Source organism: Hyperoodon ampullatus (assembly GCF_949752795.1).
Source record: "Hyperoodon ampullatus genome assembly, chromosome: 11".
Lineage (NCBI taxonomy): Eukaryota > Metazoa > Chordata > Mammalia > Artiodactyla > Ziphiidae > Hyperoodon > Hyperoodon ampullatus.
Genome location: NC_136924.1, coordinates 95,192,739 through 95,219,449, shown reverse-complemented (window position 1 = coordinate 95,219,449; position 26,711 = coordinate 95,192,739). Strand labels below are relative to the sequence as shown.

At 38.1% G+C, this 26,711-nt stretch overlaps 1 protein-coding gene across 1 annotated transcript in view; it reads right to left on the bottom strand.

The window, feature by feature from the left end:
- Positions 1 to 1,667: 1,667 nt before the first annotated feature.
- A2M (alpha-2-macroglobulin) overlaps positions 1,668 to 26,711 on the bottom strand; it is a gene marked incomplete at its 5' end in the record, with an annotated part of 40,884 nt that continues 15,840 nt past the window's right edge. Inside the window, 23 exons of the mRNA XM_079715722.1 lie at positions 1,668 to 1,756; positions 2,097 to 2,138; positions 2,578 to 2,680; positions 3,553 to 3,621; positions 4,725 to 4,815; positions 5,701 to 5,828; positions 5,988 to 6,206; positions 7,835 to 8,058; positions 9,329 to 9,509; positions 9,956 to 10,030; positions 10,820 to 10,976; positions 11,950 to 12,037; positions 12,362 to 12,538; positions 12,810 to 12,893; positions 14,840 to 14,891; positions 15,320 to 15,441; positions 15,794 to 15,920; positions 16,652 to 16,880; positions 19,956 to 20,076; positions 21,656 to 21,764; positions 22,706 to 22,873; positions 24,779 to 24,928; positions 25,969 to 26,111. Coding sequence (XP_079571848.1) covers positions 1,740 to 1,756; positions 2,097 to 2,138; positions 2,578 to 2,680; positions 3,553 to 3,621; positions 4,725 to 4,815; positions 5,701 to 5,828; positions 5,988 to 6,206; positions 7,835 to 8,058; positions 9,329 to 9,509; positions 9,956 to 10,030; positions 10,820 to 10,976; positions 11,950 to 12,037; positions 12,362 to 12,538; positions 12,810 to 12,893; positions 14,840 to 14,891; positions 15,320 to 15,441; positions 15,794 to 15,920; positions 16,652 to 16,880; positions 19,956 to 20,076; positions 21,656 to 21,764; positions 22,706 to 22,873; positions 24,779 to 24,928; positions 25,969 to 26,111 — 2,876 coding nt within the window. The 3' untranslated portion in view covers positions 1,668 to 1,739. The remainder of the gene's footprint in view (positions 1,757 to 2,096; positions 2,139 to 2,577; positions 2,681 to 3,552; positions 3,622 to 4,724; positions 4,816 to 5,700; positions 5,829 to 5,987; positions 6,207 to 7,834; positions 8,059 to 9,328; positions 9,510 to 9,955; positions 10,031 to 10,819; positions 10,977 to 11,949; positions 12,038 to 12,361; positions 12,539 to 12,809; positions 12,894 to 14,839; positions 14,892 to 15,319; positions 15,442 to 15,793; positions 15,921 to 16,651; positions 16,881 to 19,955; positions 20,077 to 21,655; positions 21,765 to 22,705; positions 22,874 to 24,778; positions 24,929 to 25,968; positions 26,112 to 26,711) is intronic.

Here is a 26,711-nt window from a genome sequence, read left to right as displayed (position 1 = left end):
AATGAAGCAAATTATAAATGAATTCATAGAGAGTGCTTGATAATTACCAGAATATCAGAACTTGGATGTGGTACGTCAAAACTTGAGAAGGTCACTGTGCCTGGAGTCCATCTTGGTAATAAATAGTTTGCAGTATTTATCATGTAGTATTATAATAAGCCAAATATGTATCTTTTTCGTTTACTCTGCAGTGTAATTTCTCTAAGGAAGGAATCCCATTTTATTGAATTCTGTATCATAGCATGGAATATAGTGCCTGACATACAGGAAGTAATCAGTAAGTGTTTCTGGAATGAATCTTCTTGGTCCAAGGAGACACAATGATTGATTTGCAACAAGTGCACTCTTCAAGTACATTTGCAGTCATGATTTGCAATGAACAAAGAAAAAAGGACTAGAACTGATAGAATTTATTTTAATCCTGTTATTTCCTTTTGTCATACCCCTAATTTTTTTATATTTCATGCCCCAGATGGATGCTTAATTGATACTAATTATAACATTTATTCAGCTCTGAAATATGTTTTTTTCTTGGCTTTCTTGTCTGAAGTGGGCTGGAGAGACAGCATGGTTTGAGGTTATGAGTGTGGACTTGGAAACCAGACTTCTTGGTATTGAATTCTGGTTCAGCCTTTTACTAGCTGAGTAGCTTAGGGCAAGTTACCCCTCTCTGTGCCTCACTCTCCTCATTTGTTTTAAGAATACCTATTTCATAGAGTTGATATATTACTACCTATGAGGTGCTTAGAGTAGAATCTAGCACAAAGGTGATAACATTTATCTTTCACTTTTGCCTAGCCTGGAGACAGAGCTAAGGGTGCTTGAACTTCAAGTCCTTTAGAGTTCTTAGTTTATAGCATCCAGGCTTTTGTCAGACTCAACCAAATGAAGACTAGGACTCTAGGACTTTTCAGGGACCTTCTCTTCAAACTCCAGAAGCTTCTGCCCCTCCATCCACATAATGGATGATTTTAATACATAATGCCTCTGAATACCTCCTTGAGTTTGTATCCATCCTTTGGTTCTGGCTCAAAGTTGCAGAAAAAAGATGTAACAGTCCTATTTGGGCTTTGAATCCTATATATTCTTTCTTCTAGGAAAACTCACTTCTACTTGAATCACCTCTTCAGCATTTTCAATCTGTCATCCTTTCTTGAATCTGAAACCCAAGGTTAACTGACTGATCACTTGTATTGGTCAATGGCAGATTTGGTTCTGAGGTCACGTAACTTCCAATTCAAATCAAGTCCCAATTAATTATGCTGCCTCCCAATGTTGGACATATCCAACTTTCTATTTCATATTTCCCTTTAATGTGGAAAGTCTTTCCTTGTCAAGTCAGCCTTTTATTCTCTCATAAATCCACTCTTTGGCTTTTTCTTAGGGTAATCCTATAACCAAACTCACTTTACATGCTCCTACTACATAATCCAATACTTTATTCTTTTCCCTGAAACCTCTAAATGAAGCCTACTGTGACCACCACCTCTGTAATGTTTTTCATTTTTTGAAATCCTTTAGCCCTTGATTGCTGTGAATTTTTATCTCAGGAGTCTATTGGGAATCACATGGAAGTGTAATAAGTGTTTATTGAATAAATGAGTAAACAGTGATATGGGCTGACTAGAGAAAAAGGTTTATTCAACAAGCCTTCAGAGATATAAAAACTCTTTTCTCCCATGGAGACCTGAGTCTGTGGAACAGGGACTCCAGCAAAGCAGTTTTCATTGATGTGGTCTTTAAGCATTTCCAGTGTCTGTGATAGTGGAAAGAATAGAAAATTAAGATGGACTTGGGTTTCCAGAACAGTGAATATTCCTTCCTTTAGATCTGGGTAGCATGGTTCCTGAGGAAATCCAATTAGTATAGTGGGAAATGAGATCCATTACTTAAAATTATCTAATATGCAATTCTGTGAACTGTCTGAGGTCTGACTATCAGGGACCCTTTCCCAATAAATGTATTTTTCTATAATAAGTTGCACTGTGAACAGTATGATGTCTGTGAGAACTATTTAGCTAGCATTTTATGCAGGAGATTTGAGGGACAAGCCAAAGGGGTTCTGACTCCATCTGGAAGGAGTATGAATTGCTTACCTTTGCTGCAAGGAGCACTGTACTCAGCAACGGCAAACTCATCTGAATAAAAACAGAAGTAGTCAGGAGAAGTGAGAGGGAAAGCGAACATCTATGTTACAGGTCAGTGAAAGAATCTTTATTGTGGGAAGAATTGCATCAGAAACCTCAGCATCATTCATTTGATGTGCTGCTTTCTGTCTTATATTTTCAAATACTTTATTTTATGCTTTCCTTTACCCTAAACTCCTGAAGGGTAAGAGTACAGATATTATACTTATTTAAATTTTGTATTGTCCTACAGTTGATTTTATCTGAAGAAAAGGGAACTAAATATCTTACAGGTGCTTTGTATTAGTAATAATATATTTATATCAGACTTGATAGAGACAAAATGAAGTGATGAGAGTGATTAGTGTAATGAATTGCCCCAACACATCCCTCAGATCTAAATTTCTGTGATCAGGTATTTAATTTCTGTGTGAACTTTGCTTTCACTCACCTGTCTCATAATAATCATAGACTTTCACTATGGCTGGTTTCAGATCCCTTACTGGGATGTCTTGAATAACCGTGAAGGACAAGCTCAGGGTCTGATTTGTCACCTATAAAGCAAAAGGGAATTAAATGACTCTCCAGGGAGCTTTCCTCTATCTTCTTTGAGTGAATTTAAGTATTCATCTATTTTGGGGAAAAACTTTTTGCCAACTAGCAGGGTACTTAAATTGGGCCAAAAGCTCTCAGAGTAGGTGAAAACTTCCCCAAATTGTTTCTTAAATAACTAAAACTATTCATATACTCCCATCAATGTGAGTGCATAGCTCTGTTCATAGGGGGTGAATGATGCAGGCTTTTTATTGTTTGAATAGCTATGTTTATTTTTAAGTATCAGAGATTCAGTACAGCTTCACTACTCTATCTTGTAGAAATACTTGTGTCGACTCAAAAAGGAATATAAAAGGTGGATCACTGCAGCCTATGTTTCATAAAATTTGTAAACTATAATATCCGTCAATATAGGAATGAATAAACTATGCAACAACACACAACTATAAAATCAGATTGGTTTATTGGTGCACTGGTCTCATTGTTTTATGGTCTAAGTCCTTGCTGAGATTGATAGCATATTCCCCTTTTGTCTTTTTGATGTGCTATTGATATAATAATTGACTAATCCCAATGGTTACTTCCTTATATGTATCTTCAAAATAACTTGTGCACCTAATGAGCACCTTTTGTGGAGAATTTCTTGCTTATGGGGTCCTAGAAATATTCATATCCCAATATTATAATAAGTCATTTCTTCCCATAGTCCCAGATGAAATATAAATAGAGAAGGAGAGGAGAATATTCACTGGACCTAATGTTAGAACTCTCAAATTTTTAGCATGGAGGTGATGTCTCCAAAATGCCTTCATTCACTTCCCAGGTAGCTCATTATCCATATTTTTTTTGGATGGAATGGCAGGGCTCTCACCTTATCCAGGTAAATCAAAACACGGTTGTTGCTGACTTCTGTTCGGCTCACGTGGTCAGATGTTTCAAGCTGAAGAAAATTAAGACATCACAAATGTTAATAAACAGAAGAAAACCCTGGGGAACCAGAGAAAAGAAGAATGTTTATTACCAAATTAAGCCTGAGGGTAAAATTTCTTCAAATGCTTTTTGTGAGCAAAGGCAATAATGTGGCAGAATTAAAAATGAAAGAAAATTGGGATGCAGGGTTTAACTTTAATACGACACAGGACCTATGTGTAAATTGATTTATTTGAAGAAGAGGGAACTAAATGTCCTAAACTTGGAAATTACCCATATTTCAAGGTTCAATTCACATTCCATTCCTTCATGAAGGAGGTTTTTGTTTTTTTACTTTTTTTGCTTATTCTAACTTGTAGCAATCTCAGTTTCCTCTGTACTTCTGTAATAGTTCTAGTTTATGTCAATAAATCTTTCTCATTTTTTTCACTAGTTCACGTGCGTATGCTTTATCTTCTGAAGATTCTACGCTCCATTAAAGCAGTAGCCTGCTGACAATTTTTTCCCAGTAGATGTGGCTCCTAGCAAAGTGCTGTTCATGACAAGAGATAGACCGTTGCTGTGGGTGTCCCTAAAGCAGTGGACAGGAAGGCTGCTGGAGCTGGCAAGGTCACCAGGTCTGCCCAGATAGTTCAGAAGGCTAAATGAATATGACCCCTAATACCTGCCACCCCAGTTTGATCAGTGATGGAAGCCCAGTCTCAAAACCCTCTGAGTTGACCATTGAACTTAGTAGTGAAAGACTGGTTAATGATAACAATGTATCATAAAACTAGAAGAAAAGGAGAATGTTTTATGGATCATTTGGTTTTCTGTGGGCGGCAGTTTTGAGTTATTAGTTTTTAAAATTAGTATTTTTATTAATACCTTAATGGAAACTTGACCAAAAATCCATCATAAAATTTTGAGACCCATTTAAACAAAGTTAAATGAGAAAACAAACAAACAAACAAACCCCCATATAAATGTGCTAAATTATATTTCTGCTTTTGGAGACAGTAATGTCTTTGATAGAAGTTAATTTAATAGTATTTTTATATTAATGTTGTCTTAGTCTAGAGCTACATAAAATATTAAATAAAATAGTGTCTCCTGGGCTTATAGTAAACCTACCATTTTCACTGTTGGTTTCAAGGGAATGAAGCCAGATACCATTTTCACGTCAGCAATCACCATGTTGGAGGCTGGACGGCTTCCGGTGTAACTAAAGATCCAGGGAAGAAAGGAATTAGGATTTTCTGTGTTATTAAATATTTTTTTCTATGTCCACAGTAAGCACTCAACAGCCCTGAAAAGTACCAGAAGTCTTCCAAAATTTCCTACCAAGTAGCTTAAAAAACTGGCTGTGCATTAGAATCTTCAGGGGAGCCTGTTAAAGCCACAGAGACCAGGCCTATACTCTAGACCTGATGAATCAGAATTTCATGGGTGTGAACTCTGAGGATCTGCATTTTAAGAAAGCTCTGTAAGTGATGCTTAGCTGGGCATGAGACTGCTAATCTATCCCAGTTATTTGTTACATATACTTTGTCTTTTTTCCTGAATAGTATCCCCAACCAGGTTATAATATTCTTGAGGACAGATACAGATAGCCCTGTAGGTATTTGAATATGGCTGCTTATGTACGTTATTTTCCCCAAAATTGATTATTTTGTATATAATCTGAGATTTAATTACTACCAGTAGGAATTCTAACTAGAGAGTCACTACTTCCTTCTATTCACACTTTCAAGAAGTCTCCACCTCTGTCCCAGATAAAGCAAGAATAATATAGGATTTCATTACAATAGAATGAAATCAGGATGAATAATTATGTTAGAATAAAGTCAAGAATTCAGGTTAGAGGTTCTTTATTATTGAGGGGAATTAATAAGCTGTAAATAATGAGACTAGACACTAATAGATCCCGGAGTTGGGGGATGTACAATGTAAGCCCCATCACTGAGAAATTGTGTCAACACAAGAACACGTTGCTTTTTCAATAAAGGTAGAACAACATTCACTGTCACCCTGCTCTGCTTAATGCGGAGTTCCAGTAAGAAGATTGGTTGTTGTACCCAGAACTGCATGATGCAGTCAGAGATCTTACCTGACTCTCAGTGAGATTTGGAAGCTGGTGTGAGCTTTGGGTCCATCACAAATTTGGGGCAGAGTCTGCACCTCCAAAGCAAATGGGAACTCTTCCTTTTTCAGGAGAATATTGTATTTCAAAGATGTCTGTGGAACAGACAAAAATCTGTGATTTTTCCCTTGCCCAGGATTCCTCCCAACTTCCTCAACTCTTTCTTTGATTTGCCCCATCATTTGCTGTGTTAGGCCTTCTCAGTGACAATGTTACTCTGGACCTTTTGTCCCCACCTGCCCCTGGAATCTCACCTGGAGGTAAACACATCCTTCTCCTGTCGTTGTCATGCTGTACTCTCCGGGCACCTCTGGCAATGAAACCTGCTGTAGTAACAGGAGGTTGCTGTTGTCCACTCGGAATTTTGTGGAAAATGTCCCTGAAGATTGGATGGTCACCTGTGCAGCCTTCCCAGTCCTGGTGAAAGTGGCTGCTCCATATTTGGACAAAGCATGGAGAGCCACCACAGTGTCCTGGAAGAGACAGGTGAGGGAACCCACTTAGGCATGATAACCCTTCGAAGACCCAAAGGCCCATGTTAGCTGCCACAAAAGGGGCTTTGATTTCCTATTTCCTGTTTCCCTCACTGCTTAAATATTGAGGTTCTCATTTCAAGATTGATTGTCATCCTTAGATAGATGACAGAACCATAACCTTGACATATCTGCCTTGTACTATATGCTTTAGAAATTTATTTCTCAGAAAATCCATTCTCTTCTCTCTATAAATATATGTGAGGTATGCAATGTGGAGAATATATATGAATGGGAATAATTTATTAGAATTAGCTATTTGCCTAAGATGTCTTTCTTGATAACTGTGGTCATATCTGTCACCACCCAACCAAAGTTTAGTTTGGCTCTCAGCCCAAGCTACACTCTGCTCTGCTGCTGAGGTCAGTGCCCTGAGAAAACCCAGGGTCCTTTGCAGCCATGATCAGGGTCATGCTTCAGTTTCTCCAGAGGAAATAAAAAATGAATAATTATAATTATATTCTGGATTTGTTGACATTTTTATTTGGTCCTCTCTTTTTCATCAGAAGTTTGGATCCCCCTCCACCGGGCAGGTCATATTCTCAATTCTCATCCACATTGAACCTGGCATCCTTCAAATAATAATTTTCTAAGAAACGAATGATAACTTTTAACAAAATTATTTTCTCCATTTATATGGAAAAATAAGAGATTAAATACAGTGGAAAAAAGATGGAATGTCTTTCTGTCACATTCTGCTTCTCTTTTAGGGTGCATACGCTAACCTCTGAATTTTCTGGAGATGAAACTCCCTGCTCTGTCTATATTGATGAATTTTTTAGATATAAGATTATATAGTTAGGCTCAGGAGGTTGGATGAATAAAGATAGTTCTTTATGCTCCCAATGAACAAATGTTTGTATATTAAGAGGTGGATAGAGGAAGCGTGAAATGTGTCAGCCTTAAAAGAAGCCAGTCAGGGCTTCCCTGGTGGCGCAGTGGTTGAGAGTCCGCCTGTCGATGCAGGGGACACGGGTTCGTGGCCCGGTCCGGGAAGATCCCACATGCCGCGGAGTGGCTAGGCCCGTGAGCCATGGCCGCTGAGGCTGCGCGTCCAGAGCGTGTGCTCTGCAACAGGAGAGGCCACAACAGTGAGAGGCCCGCACACCACAAAAAAAAAAAAAAAAAAAAAAAGCCAGTCAAGGTGGACCTAGAAATGGAGAGCTTTGCAAGGAGAGGTGATTGGTTTCTGAATAGTGTTTCTGGGAACAACTTGAAAGGACTCTTAGAACTTCCAGAAGAATGGTGGATTTTTAAATTCGTTCTGCTGTGGCCATTGTGTGTAGGGTCATGGTGCCCCACTATTGCTTTAGGGCTGTAGAGTTGTTACTGGAAATAGGAGCCTGTGATAAAAATATGGGATGGGGGTGAGGCAGAATTGGCATTTTCTTTTCAGCCCTCTTTGACTCTCATTTTTTCTTATTTCTCACCATCCTTGAATACTAATAACATTCTTCTCATTTCAAGTTATTCTTATCTTCATTTCTTTTCTTCTTGTATGTGTTTGCATCTTGTTCAAACATTTTTCTACCTGAAGGTAAAGTAAAAAGCTCTCGCTAACCACAGACCTGGGTGGAGGAGAAGCCCCCCTGGGAGTTCTGCTGCCTTGAGATCCACTTCACGATGCGCGTGGCAGGGTTTAGGTCCTCCGAGGGCAGGGGAGGCTGGGCGGTGAGGTAAGCGAGGAGCACATAGGCTGTCATCTCCACTTCAGCAGAGGGAGCCCGGGGTTGGTACAAACGCTCCACTCGTGCCTTGGGTTTCTGAGGTCGTGTCCAGTGGACAGAATTATCTGGAGGTGAGAAAAAGATTTGCAAGTGACCACATGTTCATATTTAACTTCAGGTAAAAGGACAAGGGCCAGTGCTGAAGTGCAGTTTGCCTTCCAGTGATAATCTCTTAAATCTTATCTGGCGGCTTCTCGCCTACAGACAGCTGAATGAGGCTTGTTTCATCTGGGCTAAGGAGTCAGAAGCTGTGCCATCTAGTTTTTCAAATGGTTGCGGTGTTTGCTTTGGTGGAAGAGAGAAATGGCAGAGCAAGTTCTCTGACTGGTTGTGGTAATTTCCGACATCTGATGTTATCCAGACCCTATCTAGGGCTTGTTCAACTTTCTGTAAAGCCTGTCCTCCGAGGTTTCTTATGAGGATCATAGATCACATGAGATAATGGAGTTTACACTCATTAGATTAAAAAAAAAATAGAGTAATCCTCAAAATAGCAAAGGCTGACAGGGTGTGAAATAACGGGAATGGATTTACACTGCTGTGGGAAGAAAACAGCTCTTTGGAGAGTAATCTGATGATATCCAGCAAAGGGGAAGATGTGTTTAGCCCGCTAATCAGCAGTTACACTTTCTAAGTACAAGTTAGAGAAACTCACACACCCCCTCAAGGAGATGGGTGTATGAGTATTCATTGCAGCATGGTTTGCAATAGAAGTAAATAAGAAACAAGAAAAGATCCACGAGGAGAGACTCTCTAAGTAAATTATGGCCTTTTTAATATATTGGAATGTATCATGCAGCAGTGAAAATTAACATACCCATACAGGAGACTCCTATCAGCCTGCCTAATGTTGAACTTAAAAAACAAAAGGCAGACAGACAGACAAGGATCAAGCAGAAACACTCAGAAGGATGATACTTCTTATCTAAAGATGAAAAATGTAAACTTTCTGAATATTATTTAGGGATACATATGCAGTAAAAAGATAAATCCATGGAGTTTGTAATGACAAATTCAGGATAACGATTACTTTTGCAGGTAGGAATGGTACACAAGGGATTTTTCCAGCATTGGTAATATTTTGTTTCTTAAGCTGGAAGGGAAGTATTAAAGGTGTTTGCTTATTATTCGTTATGCCTTTTTTGTATATATACAGTACATTGCCTCTTATCTTTGGATGTGTGACTTGAGTAAGAAATCCTTGAGTCCATAATGACATAGACAAAAGAAGAGAGGGGAAAGGGGTCCTGAGAGGTAGTCATGGGGGTATTTTTGATATGGAATCCTTGATCCAGAGACTGTGGGATGGGAGAAAGATCCCGGGTGTGCTCTCACCTTCCTTTACGGCTTCCTCATCAAGTGACTTGAGTACTTCTCTCCTCTTTTCCTGGTTACCTGCCAGGGCAAAGGCATAGGCCAACAGTGCCTTGGTGTAGACGTGGCTGCCTCGGGATCCTTCCTTGGCTGACTTCCAGGCTGACTCCAGGCAGAACAGGGCATTGCGGACGACAGGGTGCTGGGAAGGCAGAGCAAGAAGGGAGCGAGCTGTGTGAACAGGGGGGCTAGTGCTCCCGGGTAAACACAGACCACAACACAGAGGTCAGGAAGTTGTTGGAAAGCATTTGTCTTTCTAGCCTCATTCTTACGGATAGGGAGAATAGTATTTTTTTTTAATCTGTTAGTCTCACATTCATAAGGCAGGAATATAGGCCATATCTTTAGAATTCATTCTGCATGTGTGGTGATGGTGGTAGTGGGGTTGCTAGGGGAAAAATAGACTAGGGTCGTCACTGGGGAAGTGTAAATCTTTCTTAATGGACTGACTAAATTCTCTACTGATCTGGGAAGCATTGACATTGCATAGAATGAATGCCGACAACTGGTTTTTAGTGGGGTGTTGTTTCAAACATCAGGTCAGCAGTTTCATTGCATCTAGAACGAGGCTTTAGCAAGGGCACCTACAGTGACAGGGAGAGGAATCTCCAGAAGGGCAATGGTGATATAGGCAGAGAGGGTCACTTCATCGTCCACTCCACCCTGTAAATATGAGAGAGAGACAGATTTGAATAATTTGAGGGACATTTATAGCGATACAAGCTTACCTCGGGAAACCAGAAAAATCTCAAATAAACAACCTAACCTTATGCCTAAGGCAACTAGAGAAAGAAGAACAAACAAAACCCAAACTTAGTGGAAGGAAAGAAATCATAAAGATCAGAGAAGACATAAATAAAATAGAAACTTAAAAAAAATAGAAAAGATCAGTGAAACTAAAAGCTGGTTCTTTGAAAAGATAAACAAAATTGATAAACCTTTAGCCAGACTCATCAAGAAAAAAAAGGGAGAGGACTCAAATCAATAAAATCAGAAATGAAAAAAGAAGTTACAACTGACACCACAGAAATACAAAGGGTCATAAGAGACTACTACCAGCAACTATAGGCCAATAAAATAGACAATCTAGAAATGGACAAATCCTTAGACAGGTATAATCTCCCAAGACTGAACCAGGAAGAAACAGAAACTATGAACAGATCAGTTACCAGTACTGAAAATGAATCAGTAATTTTAAAACTCCCAATAACTTTTGAGAATGCTCTTAATCAGCTCCTTGTATTCTGCTGTCATGGAATTTGTCCTTACCCATATATGTCCCCATGAAGCAAAGTATCACAGTCACTCTAAGTTCCATCCCCTCTTTCTTGGTGCTATCCAGGTTTTATTTTCTTCTGATACCTTCCTTAAGGAATTATGTTATCACATCCTCTCCTCTTCCTTGTAGACAGTGTAATGGACAGATCAACACTAGCTCCGAGAACACTTCACCTTAATGGCATTGTTGAGCAGTGACCCAGAACTCCTGAAACAGCCACTGTCCCTCTGCTTTTGGGCGAGCCAGGTGAGAGCTTCGGTAATATGTGCTTCATCAATGAAGATATAGGTTCGAGCCTGGGCAAAACTCTTCAGTACAAAGGCTGTGAGCCTGAAGGGGAGGAAGTCATGATCACATTTATGTTGTTACAATGGTTTTATACCCACATCACAGAAACAGGCTTCATAGGACACTTCTCACACTGACGTGAGTCATCTAACAGGAATTCTTTACTTAGAGCTCCCATTGCCTTTACTTGATGAATCTGCTAGCTCTCGTACAGCTGACCCTTGAACGACATGGTTTGAACTGCATGGGTTCACTTACACATGGATTTTTGTTTTGCTAAATATTTACTACAATACTACATGATCCCCAGTTGGTTGAATCCGTGGATGCACAACTGGGGATACCGAGGGCCGACTGTAAAATGATATGTGAATTTGCTACTGCTGAAGGTCAGTGCCCCTAACCCCCATGTGTTTCAAGGGTCAACTGTACTAATGTTACTTATTTTTTTATTTTATTTGAGTAAGGCTTTAAATCTTTTCTTTAGCGATTTTCTTCTGTAGATGGCAGAATCTTCTCATACACAGCTCTTACATGCAGTAACTTCTGACATTGCTTTGCCTTAGGGATTTTAAAACAGTGTTTCATATCACTGGCTCCATCTCATTTCTTTCCTCCTATTATTGAATTCATTAGTGATTAAGATGAATATGATCTAAAAACATAAACTGAAGTGAACATGGTTTATCTAGAAGTTATATGATATGTTTGCTGGCTATCTCATTAAAAAAATCATGGTTATGGGGGCTATTTTAGAAAAAAATAATAGCGATTTCAGAAGGAATACCTTGGTGTATTATGAACAGGATGAATTCTGGGGACAAATCTAACATACGTGTATTCGAATCTCAGCTTTTTTGCTTGTTACCTTGCTAGTTTTGGTATACTTATCTAGTATAACCAACTATAGCCTTAATAATACATATCTGATAGGCTTCCTGGGAATATAATTTTGATAATATATGTAAAAGACCTGACACAAAAATAGGAGCTCAGAAAATTGTCTTTCCCTTACCAGGTATTACCCTCATTGTTGCCATGTTGCTCCCCAAAGGTGCTATAAGAGCCATGATAGTGCCTGTAGAGCAGCTGTCTCTGGTAACCTGGAATGGAAGGTTAATGAAGCAACATGACGGGTTGTACATTCTGTAGCCAGAGAAATAAACAAAATGCCTTGGCATCTTGTGATAGTTCCTAAATTTTGCTGCAATATGTTAGATGGTTCTGAGTCCTAAACATTTTATTGGAGGTTGAACACTGGATAGGTACCATGAAATCAACTGTCATAGTATTCTTATTATTGTAACTATCATTGTATGATAAATTTACATATCATAGAATTGATAAGTAACTCAAGCCTATTGGGGATTCTAACCTATTGTTAAAATTGCACTGTGAAATTTTCACTCCCTTATTCAGTGACTCACCAGTGTTGAGGTAGCGAATGGCCTTGGACTTGATCTCTGCAGTCAGTTGCTGTGTTTTATTTAGATAATCCAGAACGTAGATGTTAGGAGCGAAGAGGACCATATTCTGTTCTCCACAGCCATAGGGCATTTGGAGGAGATTTTGTGTATTTCGCATGGCAGAGCCTAATATGTCTCCTAGGAAATGGGAGAGATGGGAAGTCATAAAGCTTATAGATTATAATCTATCAGAATCATTAAGAAGAGATGAATAATTAGCTGAGGTAAAGAAATGAGGAATTTTAGGAAGGGTGTCTTCAAGGAACAGAAGTATGATTGGAAGCAATAAATAAGTCCAAAGAAGAAAGAAGTTAAAAGTATAGCTGTTATTTTGAGAAAGTATTTATGGAAAAAATATAGTAGACATTGTCTAATATAGTACAGTAGTCCCCTAGGGCTGGAGACTCACCCAAAACTGAGAAGGAGGCTCGGGCAGATTCTTCTACCACATTTGGTGGCAGCTTCAGAGATAATTTTTCAGACACCTCAGCACCTAGAGAAAGAAACAAATCAGCCACAATGAAGATGATTTCTGCTGTATATCTTCCTGAAGAGTTCCAAGACCCAGAAGCCAGAACTATGCCTTGTACCTAAACTTCTTCTGGAAAGTTGTCCCTCTTTTAATATTCCAGTTTTAAAAAATACCTTCAACATATATGAATGGAATTCTGAGATTTCTAGAACTTTTCCTTCCCCAACCTCCTTGTATGTGGAGTTGCATTCCAAAAGAAGGCTACAAACTGACAAATACCTGTGATGTTGTGATTCTGTTGTAATCATCCTATGGCTAACACAAGATTGTTATCACAGGTGATATATTTCATGTCCATTCCCAGCCTCCTTACACAACAGTTGTAGGCAAAAAACCCGCTATGTATATATAGGCAAAGGAAAAATCTTCAAAAAGTTCCTGAATTCTACCATAATGCTCGGTCTTTACCTCCATCAAATTTCACCAGATATGAAGACAGTATTTTTAATGGAAGCGCTAGACATGGGGCTAGGGGTGAAGATGAACAGTATTTGACTCAGTGAAAATAAATTAATTGCTGCTGATAAGCATACATTTGCTGGCATTTTAATATTAGTGAATTACATGAAGATGAAAAAAGAAAAATGTAGTATTTATCATTATACTGCATCCTGTCCTCATAAGATTAATAATAAAACTTTTGTGAAAGGGTACAAACTATCAGTTATGCAAGATGAATAAATTCAAGAGGTCTATTGTAAAGCATAGTGCCTACAGTTAACAATACTGTATTGTAAATCTAAACATTTGCTAATAGGATAGATCATATATTACAAAAATATAATAATGAGAGAGTGGGAGGAAACTTTTGGAAGTGATGGATAGGCTTATGGTATAGATTGTGCTGAGAGTTTCACAGGTGTATACTTATCTCCAAACTCATTAAGTTGTATACATTAATTATGTATTATCAATTATATTAATTACTGATAGTTATATAATTAAATTTAATCATGTAGTTAAATACATAATATAATTATGTGTTAAATACATACATAGTTATATTAATTATGTATGTATTATTTGTATGTCAAAAACTTCTCTTACCTTCAAAAAAACTTTTGTAAGAAAACAGATGACATATATGGATTTAGTAGTAAGGACTAAATTCACTTAAATGTAGAAATAAGGCTAAATAATAAGGCAATTATGTTTTTAGAATACATTTTATATATTTTAAGTATTGACATGACAAAAAAGATAATAAACAGAAATTAGTAGGTACAGAAAGGTAAGGAACACATGATGTTGATTAGACATTGGTTTGAGATGAGAACACATTGTGTTGATAAATTTCTTAGTGTACTAAATTTCTATAAATGTTTTTGTTTAGGAAATTCTCCACAAAGATAAAGCTGTATCTTTTATTGTAAGCTTCTTTAGTCCCTTCCCAATGACTGGTAGGATACTAGGTATAGGATTGGCACCAAACAAATATTGACATGACAAATGGTAAAGGCTATGGCAACCTTTTCTTCTGGAAATAGCATAGTCTCATTATCCAGTGCGGTTAGCTATGCAAAACTCAGTGTTGAAGGGGCTTGAATTCAGCTACCCATGTGTGGTATTACTAAATATCCAAGGAAATATCCCCTTTGGCAGTATTCATTTTGAATCTACCCACTTTCTACCTATAATCACATCATACACTGGTCAGAAGGACAATTTGATGTTTGCACAGGTGCTTAAGAAATAAAGACTCAGAATTCCTGGGATACGGATATTCAGTTGATCAAATTACTTGGCCTCTCTAAAAACCAGTTTCCTCACTTACAAAATGGGTTGATGGTTCTTCAGGTCTTACTTACCTCATAGGGAAAGTGTAGGAATGGTATATATAAAATACTTTGAACTTCAACTATTATATTCTAGTCAATGTTGTTTTAATTATGATGACTGAGTCTTACCTGATGGACAAAGCAGGGAGTTGAATGTTTCTTCCTTCTCTAGTCCTTCAGGCTTTAGGTGGAAAGAAAGAAAAGTTAGAAGTGAGAATGGACTGACTTTCAGGACATGTGTGTTAATAGGGGAACTACAGGTTTCTTGATGAAGAGAAGAATTGGAACTGATTTTCACATGTATTATAGAAGCAAATTCTATAAGTGTAAGTAATATGAAGGCGACAGGTTGATAGATGAGAAAGGGAGGAGAAAATTACAAAGTAAAATCAAGAGAGAGAGACAGAGAGACACACAGAGAGAGACTCATATTGTGAAATATCCCATGACCATATATATATATATATATATATATATATATATATATATATTTCTTTTTTTCATATATCTATTTTTTAGCCCTTCTTACCTAAAAGTTGGAACCCCAGCTGGATTCACCATTGTTTTTCTTGACTCACTGTGACTTATCAAATGGGCAGGCTTACTTACTTCCACCAACAGGGGCTTGATGACCGTGTCTTTCCTTCCATGTTCAGGGACCATAGCCACCTCAGTCCCACACAGCCCTTGAGACTCCAGTGCCTCTGCACTCACTGTGAAATTCACATTCCCTGGAAAAAGGGGCCAGTAGAGATGAGCACCATCTCTCTCTTCCTCCATGCCTCCAAACCCCAAGATTTTAAAATGTTTAATGCTTTGTGACCTTATTTTTTTGTTTTATAAAAACATAGGAGCAGGAATGGAAGCAGCATAGACTAGAGGCTAATGATACTGAGAATCCAAGGTGGAGCCGGAGGTGAGGGAAGGGGGTATATCCTTCTAGACATCCTAGAATGAAAGACAAAGAAAAAACTTCTACCATTTGGTGGGGGGTGGGGGCGTCTTTGCCTGGATATGAGGATCCCATAGACAGACACACACAGTCGTTGAGTAGAGAACTGCCTCTAGGAGGCTGTCTCTCACCTAATGACTTTGGGGTTACTGCCCAGGACACGGTTTGCCGACCATTCCCACAGATGCACTGAGTCTCTTGTTCCTTCTCTCCTGGGACAGCTAGGAATGCAGGAGAGGCTTCTAGGTGCACATTGACCTGAAACCATGCACGAGACAAAGAGACAAATAGACCAGAGAGAAAGGGGGCCAAAGGAAGAATGGCTTGAAATAAAGCACATTGAGGGATTGGGTAGATTCCCGGTTGCCTAATATTGAAGATAATATAAATGAAGACTGAGCATCTTGTAAGTGGATCTGACATCTAAACATTAGTATTTGGGCATCATCTGTTCTTTCACGTGGTAGGAGCAGAGGAGAGGAAAAGTCCTGATGGTATGTTTGTTGCCTGTGGAAGCGCCACTCCTTTGGCTTAGGATCTTGACCATACCCTCAGCTCTCCCAGCAGAGTATACAAGATTTATAAACAATGATGGTAAGATGCACATAAATAACTTTAAAAGTTAAGTTTAATACAGTTCATCATATAAGAAAAGTTAAATATATGGGAATGTAGAGGTTGAAACCTTGGAGAGTATAAGACATGAGAATCAGCATACTAGTGTTTGTTGTTCATGTCAGAAATCTTCATGTTACACAGACTTCCTAACTTTAAAGGGTTATGATAAGGGTCAGAACCTTGTTTTAAGTTGTCATTTGGTATTTGGAGATATCAGCAACCATAGTCATCTAACATATGAGTATCTCTGACAGTATTATCTCCTGGTGAGCCCATCTTATACACAGGAGTTTGTCAGTATTCCCACGAATGCGGTTTTTAATTTACTTGACTGTTACCTTGTGTTCAGGTTAATAAAGAGAAGTCCTTACCCGGATGCATTTGGGAAGGTAGTTTAACACAGTGGCCTTGAGTGTGAAGGCTTCTCCGTGGATCACAGAGTAGGGCATCGTGAGATCCACAAAGAAGGGCTGGAAGGCTCGGAGAGAGGCAGTCGGAGAGAGACCAAGTCCAGTGTCACTGGACAAGCAGAGGGCCCCTGCCTTCCATTCAGTGATGGTATCGGGGACTATTACTCCTACTTCAGCCACACCCGAGGAGCTGGGGAGGATGGCAATGTGCAGAACAAAAAGTAAGCAGTTAAATACAGGCATGCCTCATTTTCTTGCACTTTGCTTTATTGTGCTTTACAGATATGTGTTTTCTTTTTTAAACAAATTAAAGGTTTGTGGCAACACTGCGTCAAGCAAGCCTATTGGTGTCATTTTTCTAACAGCATTTGCTTGCCTTATCTCTCTGTGTCACATTTTGGTAATTCTCTCAATATTTCAAACTTTTAAATTATTATTATATTAGTTACGATGATCTGTGATCAGCAATCTTTGATGTTACTATTGTAATTGTGTTGGGGTGCCATGAACTGCACCCATATAAGATGGCAAACTTAATAGATAAATGTTGTGTGTGTTCTGACTGCTCCACCGACCAGCCATTCCCCTGTCCCTCTTCCTCTTCTTGAGCTTCCCTAGTCCCTGAGACACAACAATATTGAAATGAGGCCAGTTAACAACCCTACGATGGCGTCTAAGCATTCAAGTGGAAGGAAGAATTGCACACTTCTCACTTTAAATCAAAAGCTAGAAATTATTAACCTTTGTGGTAAAGGCATGTTGAAAGCTGACGTAGGCTGGAAGCTAGGCCTCTTGCACCAAACAGTTAGCCAAGTTATGAATGCAAAGGAAAGTTCTTGAAGGAAATTAAAAGTGATACTTGAGTAAACACTTGAATGATAAGATAGCATAACAGCCTCATTGCCGATATGGAGAAAATTTGAGTGGTCTGGATAGAAGATCAAACCAGCCACAATATCCGCTGAAGCCAAAGCCTAATCCAGAGCAAGGCCATAACTCTCTTCAATTCTGTGCACGATGAGAGAGGTGAGGAAGCTGCAGAAAAAGAGTTTGAAGCTAGCAGAGAATGGTTCATAAGGCTTAAGGAAAGATGTCATCTCTGTAACGTAAAAGCTCAAGGTGAAGTAGTAAGTGCTGATGCAGAAGCTGCAGCAAATTATCCAGAAGATAATTAGTGAAGGTGACTGCACTAAATAACAGATGTTAAATGTAGATGAAACAGCCTTATATTGGAAGAAGATGCCATCTAGGACTTTCATAGCTGGAGAGGAGGAGTTAATGTCTGACTTCAAAGCTTCAAAGGACAGGCAGGCTATCTAGTTAGGGGCTAATGCAGCTGGTGACTTGAAGTTGAAGCCAGTGCTCATTTATCATTCTGAAAATCTTGGGGCCCTTCAGAATTATGCTAAATCTACTCTGCCTGTGCTCTATAAATGGAACAACAAAGCCTGTATGACAGCACATCTGTTTACAACATGGTTTACTGAATATTGTAAGCCCATTGTTGAGAACTACTGCTTAGGAAAAAAGATTCCTTTCAAAATACTGCTGCTCATTGACAATGCACCTGGTCTCCCGAGAGCTCTGATGGAGATGCACAATGAGATTGATGTCATCTTCATGCCTGCTAACACAATAGCCATTCTGAAGCTCATGGATCAAGGAGTAATTTTGACTTTCAAGTCTTATTCTTTAAGAAATACATTTTGTAAGGCTATAGCTGCCGTATATGGTCATTCCTCTGATGGATCTGGGCAAAGTCAATTGAAAACCTTCTGGAAAGGATTCACCATTCTAGATGCCATTAAGAACATTCTAGATTCATAGGAAGAGGTCAGAATATTAACATTAACAGGAGTTTGAAAGAAGTAGATTCCAACCCTCATGGATGACTCTGAGGGGTTAAGACTTCAGTGGAGTAAGTAACCGCAGATGTGGTGGAAACAGCAAGAGAACCAGAATTAGAAGTGGAGCCTGAAGATGTGACTGAATTGCTGCAATCTCCTGTTAAAACTTGAATGGATAAGGAGTTGCTTCTTATGGATGAGCAAAGAAAGTTGTTTCTTGAGATGGAAGCTACTCCTGTGGAAGATGCTGTGAAGGTTGTTGAAATGACAACAAAGGATTTAGAATATTACAAAAACTTAGTTGCCAAAGCAGTGGCAGAGTTTGAGAGGATTGCCTCCAATTCTGAAAGAAGTTCTACTGTGGGTAAAATGCTATCAAACACCACTGCATGTTACAGAGAAATCGTTTGTGAAAGGAAGAGTCAATTGACGTGGCACACTTCATTGCTGTCTTGTTTTAAGGAACAGCCCCATCCCAACCTTCAGCAGCCACCATCCTGATCAGTGAGCAGCCATCAACATCAAGTCAAGACCTTCCACCAGCAAAAAAATTATGACTTGCTGAAGGCTTAGATGAAGGTTAGCATTTTATAGCAATAAAGTATTTTTGATTAAAGTATATACATTTTTAAAGACATAATGCTATTATACACTTAATAGACTACAGAATAGTGTAAACATAACTTTTATATGCCCTGGGAAACCAAAAAATTCATGTGACTCACTTTATTGTGATATTCGCTTTATTGGAGTGTCTGGAACTGAACCTGTAATATCTCTGAGGTATGCCTGTAAATCCTTTCTAGGAAAAGTACCCCTATATAAATGATTCTATTGTCATGACTTGAATGCACTTAGTAGAAATACCAATAATGGAGAGTATAATCAAGGCTTGAAATGGGAATGTATAAGTTCCTTTTTTCCAACTCTGTTTTCAATTCTAGTCTATATCAGTCTCTCCTTAGACATGTAGTTGTAGTATAATCTGTTATAGACAATATAGTGATAAATATGTAGTTTTAGACTGTTATTAAATTTTTTTCTCTAAAATACTGTTCTACTGAGGGAAGGTTTATAATTTTAAATTCTACTACTACTGTGTAGAGCTGGCTTGACTGACACTGTGCTTAACTCAGGACTGCCGAGCAATGAAGGATCTCTTATAGGTGTTAATCTGTGCAGTGCTTGGTTATATTTAGTCCTTATGCTCATTTTCTGGAAATCTTAGAATGACATTTGTGCAAAATTTCTGATACAATTAGATTAGTGAGACGTCATAACAGAAGTATTATACTAAACCTCTCCTGAACACAGCAATGTGTCCAAAAGATATACTTGGATATTGAAAAACTAGCTAAAAATTGAAAATTGTGAGGAATCTATATTGTTGCATCTTATATATGAAAGAAGTTACTTACTCTACTGCCACCAAATCCCAGATCCATGTCTCAGGGAAGTACTTTCGCACAGTCTCTGTGGGAGGCTCTGAAATACGTATTATATGCATAAGTTCATGACTTCTTCCCATTTCAGCTATGACTGCGGAGGAGACAGAAACAATAAATGTAAAGATAAGGCTTATGAGAGATTGTAGTAAGTGCTACAAAAGAAATAGCGTGATAGGAACCAGGAGAGGACACTTGGGTATTAAGGGAAAGCTTCTTGGAAGAGGTGGTATTTTTAGATGAATTCTGAAGCATTACGGTAAGCTAGGAGTGAGCTGGGGGAAGAGAATCACAATCAGAGAACAGTGAGACCTAGAGGCAGAATGAGTCTTGGATTGCCTGTGAAAGAGACCTAGAGGCAGAAAGGAGGCTCTGCAGCTCCTGCGCACTGTACTAAGTGGTGAGTGCTGTGACTTGAGGTCAGGATTTGGTCTGCACCTCTGCGGGAGCAAAGAAAAACCGTACCCAGACATTTTGACAGTGGCTTTGAGAAACCGTTTGTAGGAGTGAGAGAATCAAGAATTTAAAAAGCTCTTTATTCCCAAATGTGACCCTTTATTCCCAAATGTGTCAGAAGATAAGACACAAGAGATAAGATTTGTCACTGGGACAAATCTTGTGCATCTATACACTTGTTCATACATAAATTTACTACAAATCTTATTGATAAAGGATTAAAGGATATAATTTATAAATACTAATAAAAATATACAATGATCTTTATTTAAATTCCGTATAGCCATTTGATTCTCACTGAATGTTTACCTTGATTTTTGACAAACTCTTTTGTTTGTACTCAACCTATATTCAACCATGATTTGACAGTATCAGACCATAAATAAATAAATGATTGATTACTATATGATTCATCAAAGAAGTAGCCCATATCATTGACAAATGAGTGTGATTTCAATATGGATATTAGCTGATGTTTTGGGGAAGTTAAAGAGCTTCTTTTCTTGACTGGTGAGAATATAGTCCCAATTTGTGAACATTTCTGTTTCTGTTTACATTATCCTATGCCTGGAAACTTGCCCTTCCCTTTTAAAACTCACACATCTCCATTTACTAGAAGCAGATTCTATATAAATGACTTCTTGCTTCCTCAATCAGAATCAATCCTTTCTTTTATTCTTCATATCTGCACCTGTCTTATAACGCTTTTTACAGCCTGCCTTGTGTTCTTTCCAGCTGCATACGTGGGAGCTGGACACAAACAGAATTTTTTGATTTGTATCACTATGTGACCTTGAGCAAGAACCTTAATATATCTAAATCATGAGTTCTTTTTTTTAAAATTGAAGTAGAGTTGATTTACAATGTTGTGTTAATTTCTGCTGTACAGCAAAGTGACTCAGTTATACACATATATACATTCTTTTTTATATTCTTTTCCATTATGGTTTATCTCAGGAGATTGGATATAGTTTCCTGTGCTATACAGTAGGACCTTGTTGTTTATTCATTCTAAATGTAATAGTTTGCATCTACCAATCCCAAAATCCCAGTCCATCCCTTCCCCACTCTTCCCTCCCCCTTGGCAACCACAAGTCTGTTTTCTATGTCTGAAGTCACAAGTCCTTTTTGATTAATTTCGTCACATTTAATCTTTTTTAAGGAACTATTTTATTTGGTTCAATATATTAGGCAATTAATTTTTCTTAATTTCTTACCTGGAGAAGATAACAGTCTTTGAGATGAATGTATTTGATACTGTTGAGGCTGTGGACATATTTTGGGTTTATGAATTTTTGAGTTGGTGAATACCTTTAAGCCCATATCCTGTAAAGGAAATCATCACCTAATCAGTACACAAATATCATAAAATATGTATATACACATACTTCTTTTCATTGAATTTAACAAACAATCCAACTAGCTTAATATTAATCTTTTTTGTGCTTTTGGATTTGGAAGTTGTTTCTTTCAAACAGTGTCCCTGCCTCTTGTCACCCCAGCGTTACCTGTAACTGTTACTCTAACACCCGTCTTTACTGTGCACTGAGGAAGCTCAGTCAGAATCCAACTTTTGAGCCTCACCACTAGCATCCTTAAACATGGGAAGCTAGCGCCATAAGCCCTGGTGCTGAGTATGTGTGGTTTAAGCACATTTCAGAGTAGCTGAGGTCATTCTCTCCTGCAAAGACTTTTTTCTTTGGAATACAAAGGCTTGCATTGTTTCACTTGATGTGTAAATATTACAGTTTTTTAGCTGTCTAATGATTCTAATCAGGTAGAACCATATGAAATTACTGATATTTGACCATTTTTTAAAAACTTTAATTGGAGTATGGTTGCTTTGCAATGTTGTGTTAGCCTCCACTGCACAACAGAATGAATCAGCCATACACATACAGATATGCCCTCCCTAATATTAAACTTTTAATGTTCACATGAGTAGAAAGGAAATTGATATACTTATAGAGATAATTTCATTCTGTTTTTAAACCTTTTTCAACAGTAATTATTTTACACGTGTAATATTTATAAATGAATGAAATGAATGAAGAAAAAAAAACTTGCTTAATAATCCCAAAAGTTCCAGTCCTGGCTCTGTTGTTATTAGTAGATCTGCTACTATTAGTGACCTTGGAGAAGTCACTTGACCTCTCTATGTCCCATTACCCTCAACTATAATACGGAAGCATTAAAATAAATATTTTTTCCATATGTAATATTTTGTGAACCTTAAGAACTGACCATCAGCAATATAACGGACTTACCTTTAGGAAGCTATACATATCTTTTTCATTTGTATTTGATACTGGGGAGTACGTGATCCCATCGATATAGATATTTTGGTGACTGATGCAGTCTTCATTGTCTTCCTTCTGTTGATTTAAACGGTCAGGGAAACCGTTGAGGTCCTTTACTGGTAGCAGGTTATAAACCTGTACAAATGCAAAGGGCAAAAGGACAAACTTACTTGTGGCTTATTTTTCTTAAGTGCAGGGAGAAAAGAAAAGAATAATCACTACCAGACTTTCTTTGAGTGGCTCCATTGCCTAGATAATTTACAGAGAAGATGATTTTGAAAACGTTTAACAATTTTAGGGAAAAAAACAATTAAAACATTCCTATCTAAGTACTCAGGATCATAATCTTTTGTTACGCAATTCAGAGGCAAACCCTAGACTCTGCTGGAATGAAATAAAACTTAATTAAGAGAAATTGAGGTTTGCTATATTTGAGACATTGTGCAACGCTTCAGGATGACAGAATTAGGTAATAGTTTCGTCTCTATCTGGTGGTTAGCAACCAACTCAGTGTTTAACAAAGTAAATGGACAACATGTTCTAAACAGGCACATGGATAAGCATGTATCCTCTGTATAGGTCAGGACAGTATTTTCTTAGTATTACTCATGGGAACTAAATGCTCCATATCTTTATAAAATACATAAAACTTTAACTGTAGAACACTGAAAATGATACTTTCAAATTGACTTCAACGGGAAGAATAAGACAAACATAAAAATCCTGTAGGTGTTTTACATTTATAGGACTTCAAAATTGTTTGATAAGAATAGATTAGCAAAGTGAGTAGCACAATGAAATGAAGCACTTTCTCAAAGGCAGCTCCTTCTTAGCATTCTCCAGCTCCTCCCTCTGCTTTATTTTTCTCCAGAGCATATCACAGAATTATTGTCTGTCTCACCTATTAAGTTCCATGAGTGCACGGATTTTTTTCTTTCTAGTAGTTCACTATGAGATCCCCAGAATTTAGGGCACACCCAGAACACAGTAGGCGCTAAATAAATATGTGTTGAATGAGTGACTTATGCTACTAGGTGCAAGCGTTTCATTAGTGAAACATTATCAAAGACTGAGAGGAACCTTTGTTCTAACCCAGGTCTACTCCTAGATACATGAAAGCTTCTGCTTTATTATTAACAAACTAATAGAATTTTCTGCCTTATCTATCCACTAAGATTGTTATAATTGAAAAAAACTTTGAGAACTGTAAAATTATGTTATACAAACATAAAACATTAATGTTATTGTACAACATATTCCCTTGCTTCCACTATGCACTTAATATCTCCTTTAGAAGTATTCTAATATTTTTAATTAAATACTATTGGAAGGACCAAAAAATAAGAGATCTTTTCTTATAAGTTTCTCTGGTAGGGAAGTAAAAACGTAACTTTCCCTTTATAAAATTTTGATAGTGAAAAAAACTTCAGTAAGAGGTCATTCCAATTGGCCTCATTGAAAATTTGAAGTAATGGGCAAACTACTATTAGGACACATTAAGTAGTTTCCCGTTGTTATACTAAGCATACCCTTTTGCTATTTTTCCTATTAATCCAGTATTTGAAAAGGTTTCATTTATTAATGTCATTTATCACATAGTAATTAATTTTTCCTAATTTTTATTAATCAGAGACAATACAGATCTTCCTTCAGAAATTGTGTTCATCTTGGGCATGCAGTGTTTCAACTGATACAATTCTTATTAAAAGAAATTTGATATTTCACTTAGCCTGTGCAGTCTAAGTGCAGGTATATGTACCATTTCTGTTAGACTTTTTGAAATATTAAAACTCGTTTGAAAACTCCTACTATTGGTTTCATAAAGCTCTAGGATTTCAGGGATTTTGGATGGTGCATGATTTATCCATTGATATTCATATGTAATATCTTCCTCACCAAACAAAAGTGCACATGAAAGAGCTCAAAACTATTAACTCCTAGATAAGTATAACTGTAATAGATGCTATCCCACTCAGGGTTTTTCCTTGCTCTGGGTCCCTGATGTGGCCCTTCCTGACCCCTGGGGCTGACGGAACTCACCGTGGCCACAGAGAGCTCAGCCTCGGGACTCATGAGCAGCACACTTTGGTCCACGGCGCGGAGGGCACAGAGGGACCGCGGGGAAGCGGTGACTTGCAGGCGAGCGTGGGAGGCTGGGAGACCCTGTGCTGGGCTGAAGTTCAAACCCACCTGTGGAATTGGGGACAAAGTCAGAAAAACAAATTTCCTGATTTACGCATGCATTCACCAGCATTTCCTGGGTGCTCCGCAAATTCAATGCATAATCACTTCGTTTGACTTTGTTGATGTTTGGCACCATGTAAGCCTTGAGGCCTTTGGTTCCCGATTTTGTCACTCTGATTCTCATCAGTTGAGCTATTATAATGATATCTGTTTTTATAAGTTATTAAATTGGAGATGCCATTTTTTACCTTTGATACATAGCGAGGTGTTCATTAACTAACTGTGGGTGGAATGCAAATGGTTCTAGACACTCTTGTATTTTTCTTTTGGCCCTTTTGTAGTCTTATAAACTTGGTTACATGTTTCCCAACATTTCGTCATAAGAGAAGGGAACAAGGTACTCTGAACTGTATCATATGGTAAGAGACAATGCATGAGAATTTTGCAGTAGGAGTCAAGTGACATGGGTGGCTTCTTTTTTTTTTTTCTTAAATTGGGGTATAGTTGCTTTACAATGTTGTGTTAGTTTCCGCTGTACAACGAAGTGAATCAGCCATATGTATACATATATCTCCTCCCTCTTGAACCTCCCTCCTACGGAGCCACCCCCCACCCATCCCACCCATCTAGGTCACCACAGAGCACGGAGCTGAGCTCCCTGTGCTATACAGCAGGTTCTCACCAGCTATCTGTTTTACACACGGTAGTGTTTATATGTCAATCCCAATCTCCCAGTTCATCCCACCCTCCCTTCCCCACTCCTTGTGCACATGTCTGTTCTCTATGTCTGTGTCCCTGTTCCTGCCCTCTATTCCCAAATAGGTTTATCTGTACCATATTTCTAGATTTCACATATATGTGTTAATATACGATATTTATTTTTCTCTTGACATGGCTTCTTAGTGTGATCTGTCATTACCTTGCTGAAAATCTCTGGGGAATTCATTTAACCCTTTTGGCCCCAGTGCTTGCATGTAGAAAATAATTGATAGTGATAGTAACTTCTAGTTTTAAATGTTGAAAAATTTATGATATAAAACACCCACCTTGTTGGCCAGGCAGTTTTCGACCTCATATTTTGCAGAGTCCCCAACCACTTCCCCATCAGGTAAAATGGCATAGATGAGCAACCTAGTGACGGGAGCAATGTCTGACTCCACAGGGACTGACAGGGGAAAATGGCCTTTCACTGGAGCACAGAGAGAATGAAAGGAAGTGGTCATGGGTTAGACAGCTCAGGGCTGAAATAACACTTTTCTGCTGTACAATGTCATTTTAGGAGCCTGGTCTGGTTGATGACTCTATTAGTAGATGTAACAGATATAAGAAATAGTAGATGCAATAAATGGATGACTATCTCCAAGAATCCTGGCTTTGGAAAAAAAAAAAAACCTTATCATAGCCCCCTTTTCTCTCAAAATCACATAATGATTTCTCCGCAGTTTTAAGCTCGAGTTCATCTATACAAAGTTCTGATGCTATCTAAGGATGTGGAGACATCCATTTGGCTACCATTTGATCTAGACTTTACACTAGAGAAGGGAAATAGTACTTGAAGTTGCGAGATGTAATAGTAAGAGTTTAACACATTGTATTTACCCATATATCCTCTTTAACTTTGTATGAACCAAATATTCTATTCTTTCTTCCTAAGAGGAGTACTGAGCTCCTTTGCAACTTATTTTTTGATGCCTACATAGAATTGTTAGAAGTTGCATCGAACTTCTCTACTGTAGTGCTTCTATGTGCTACAAAGTAGCAACAAAACAGTAGTTCACTGATAATTTTC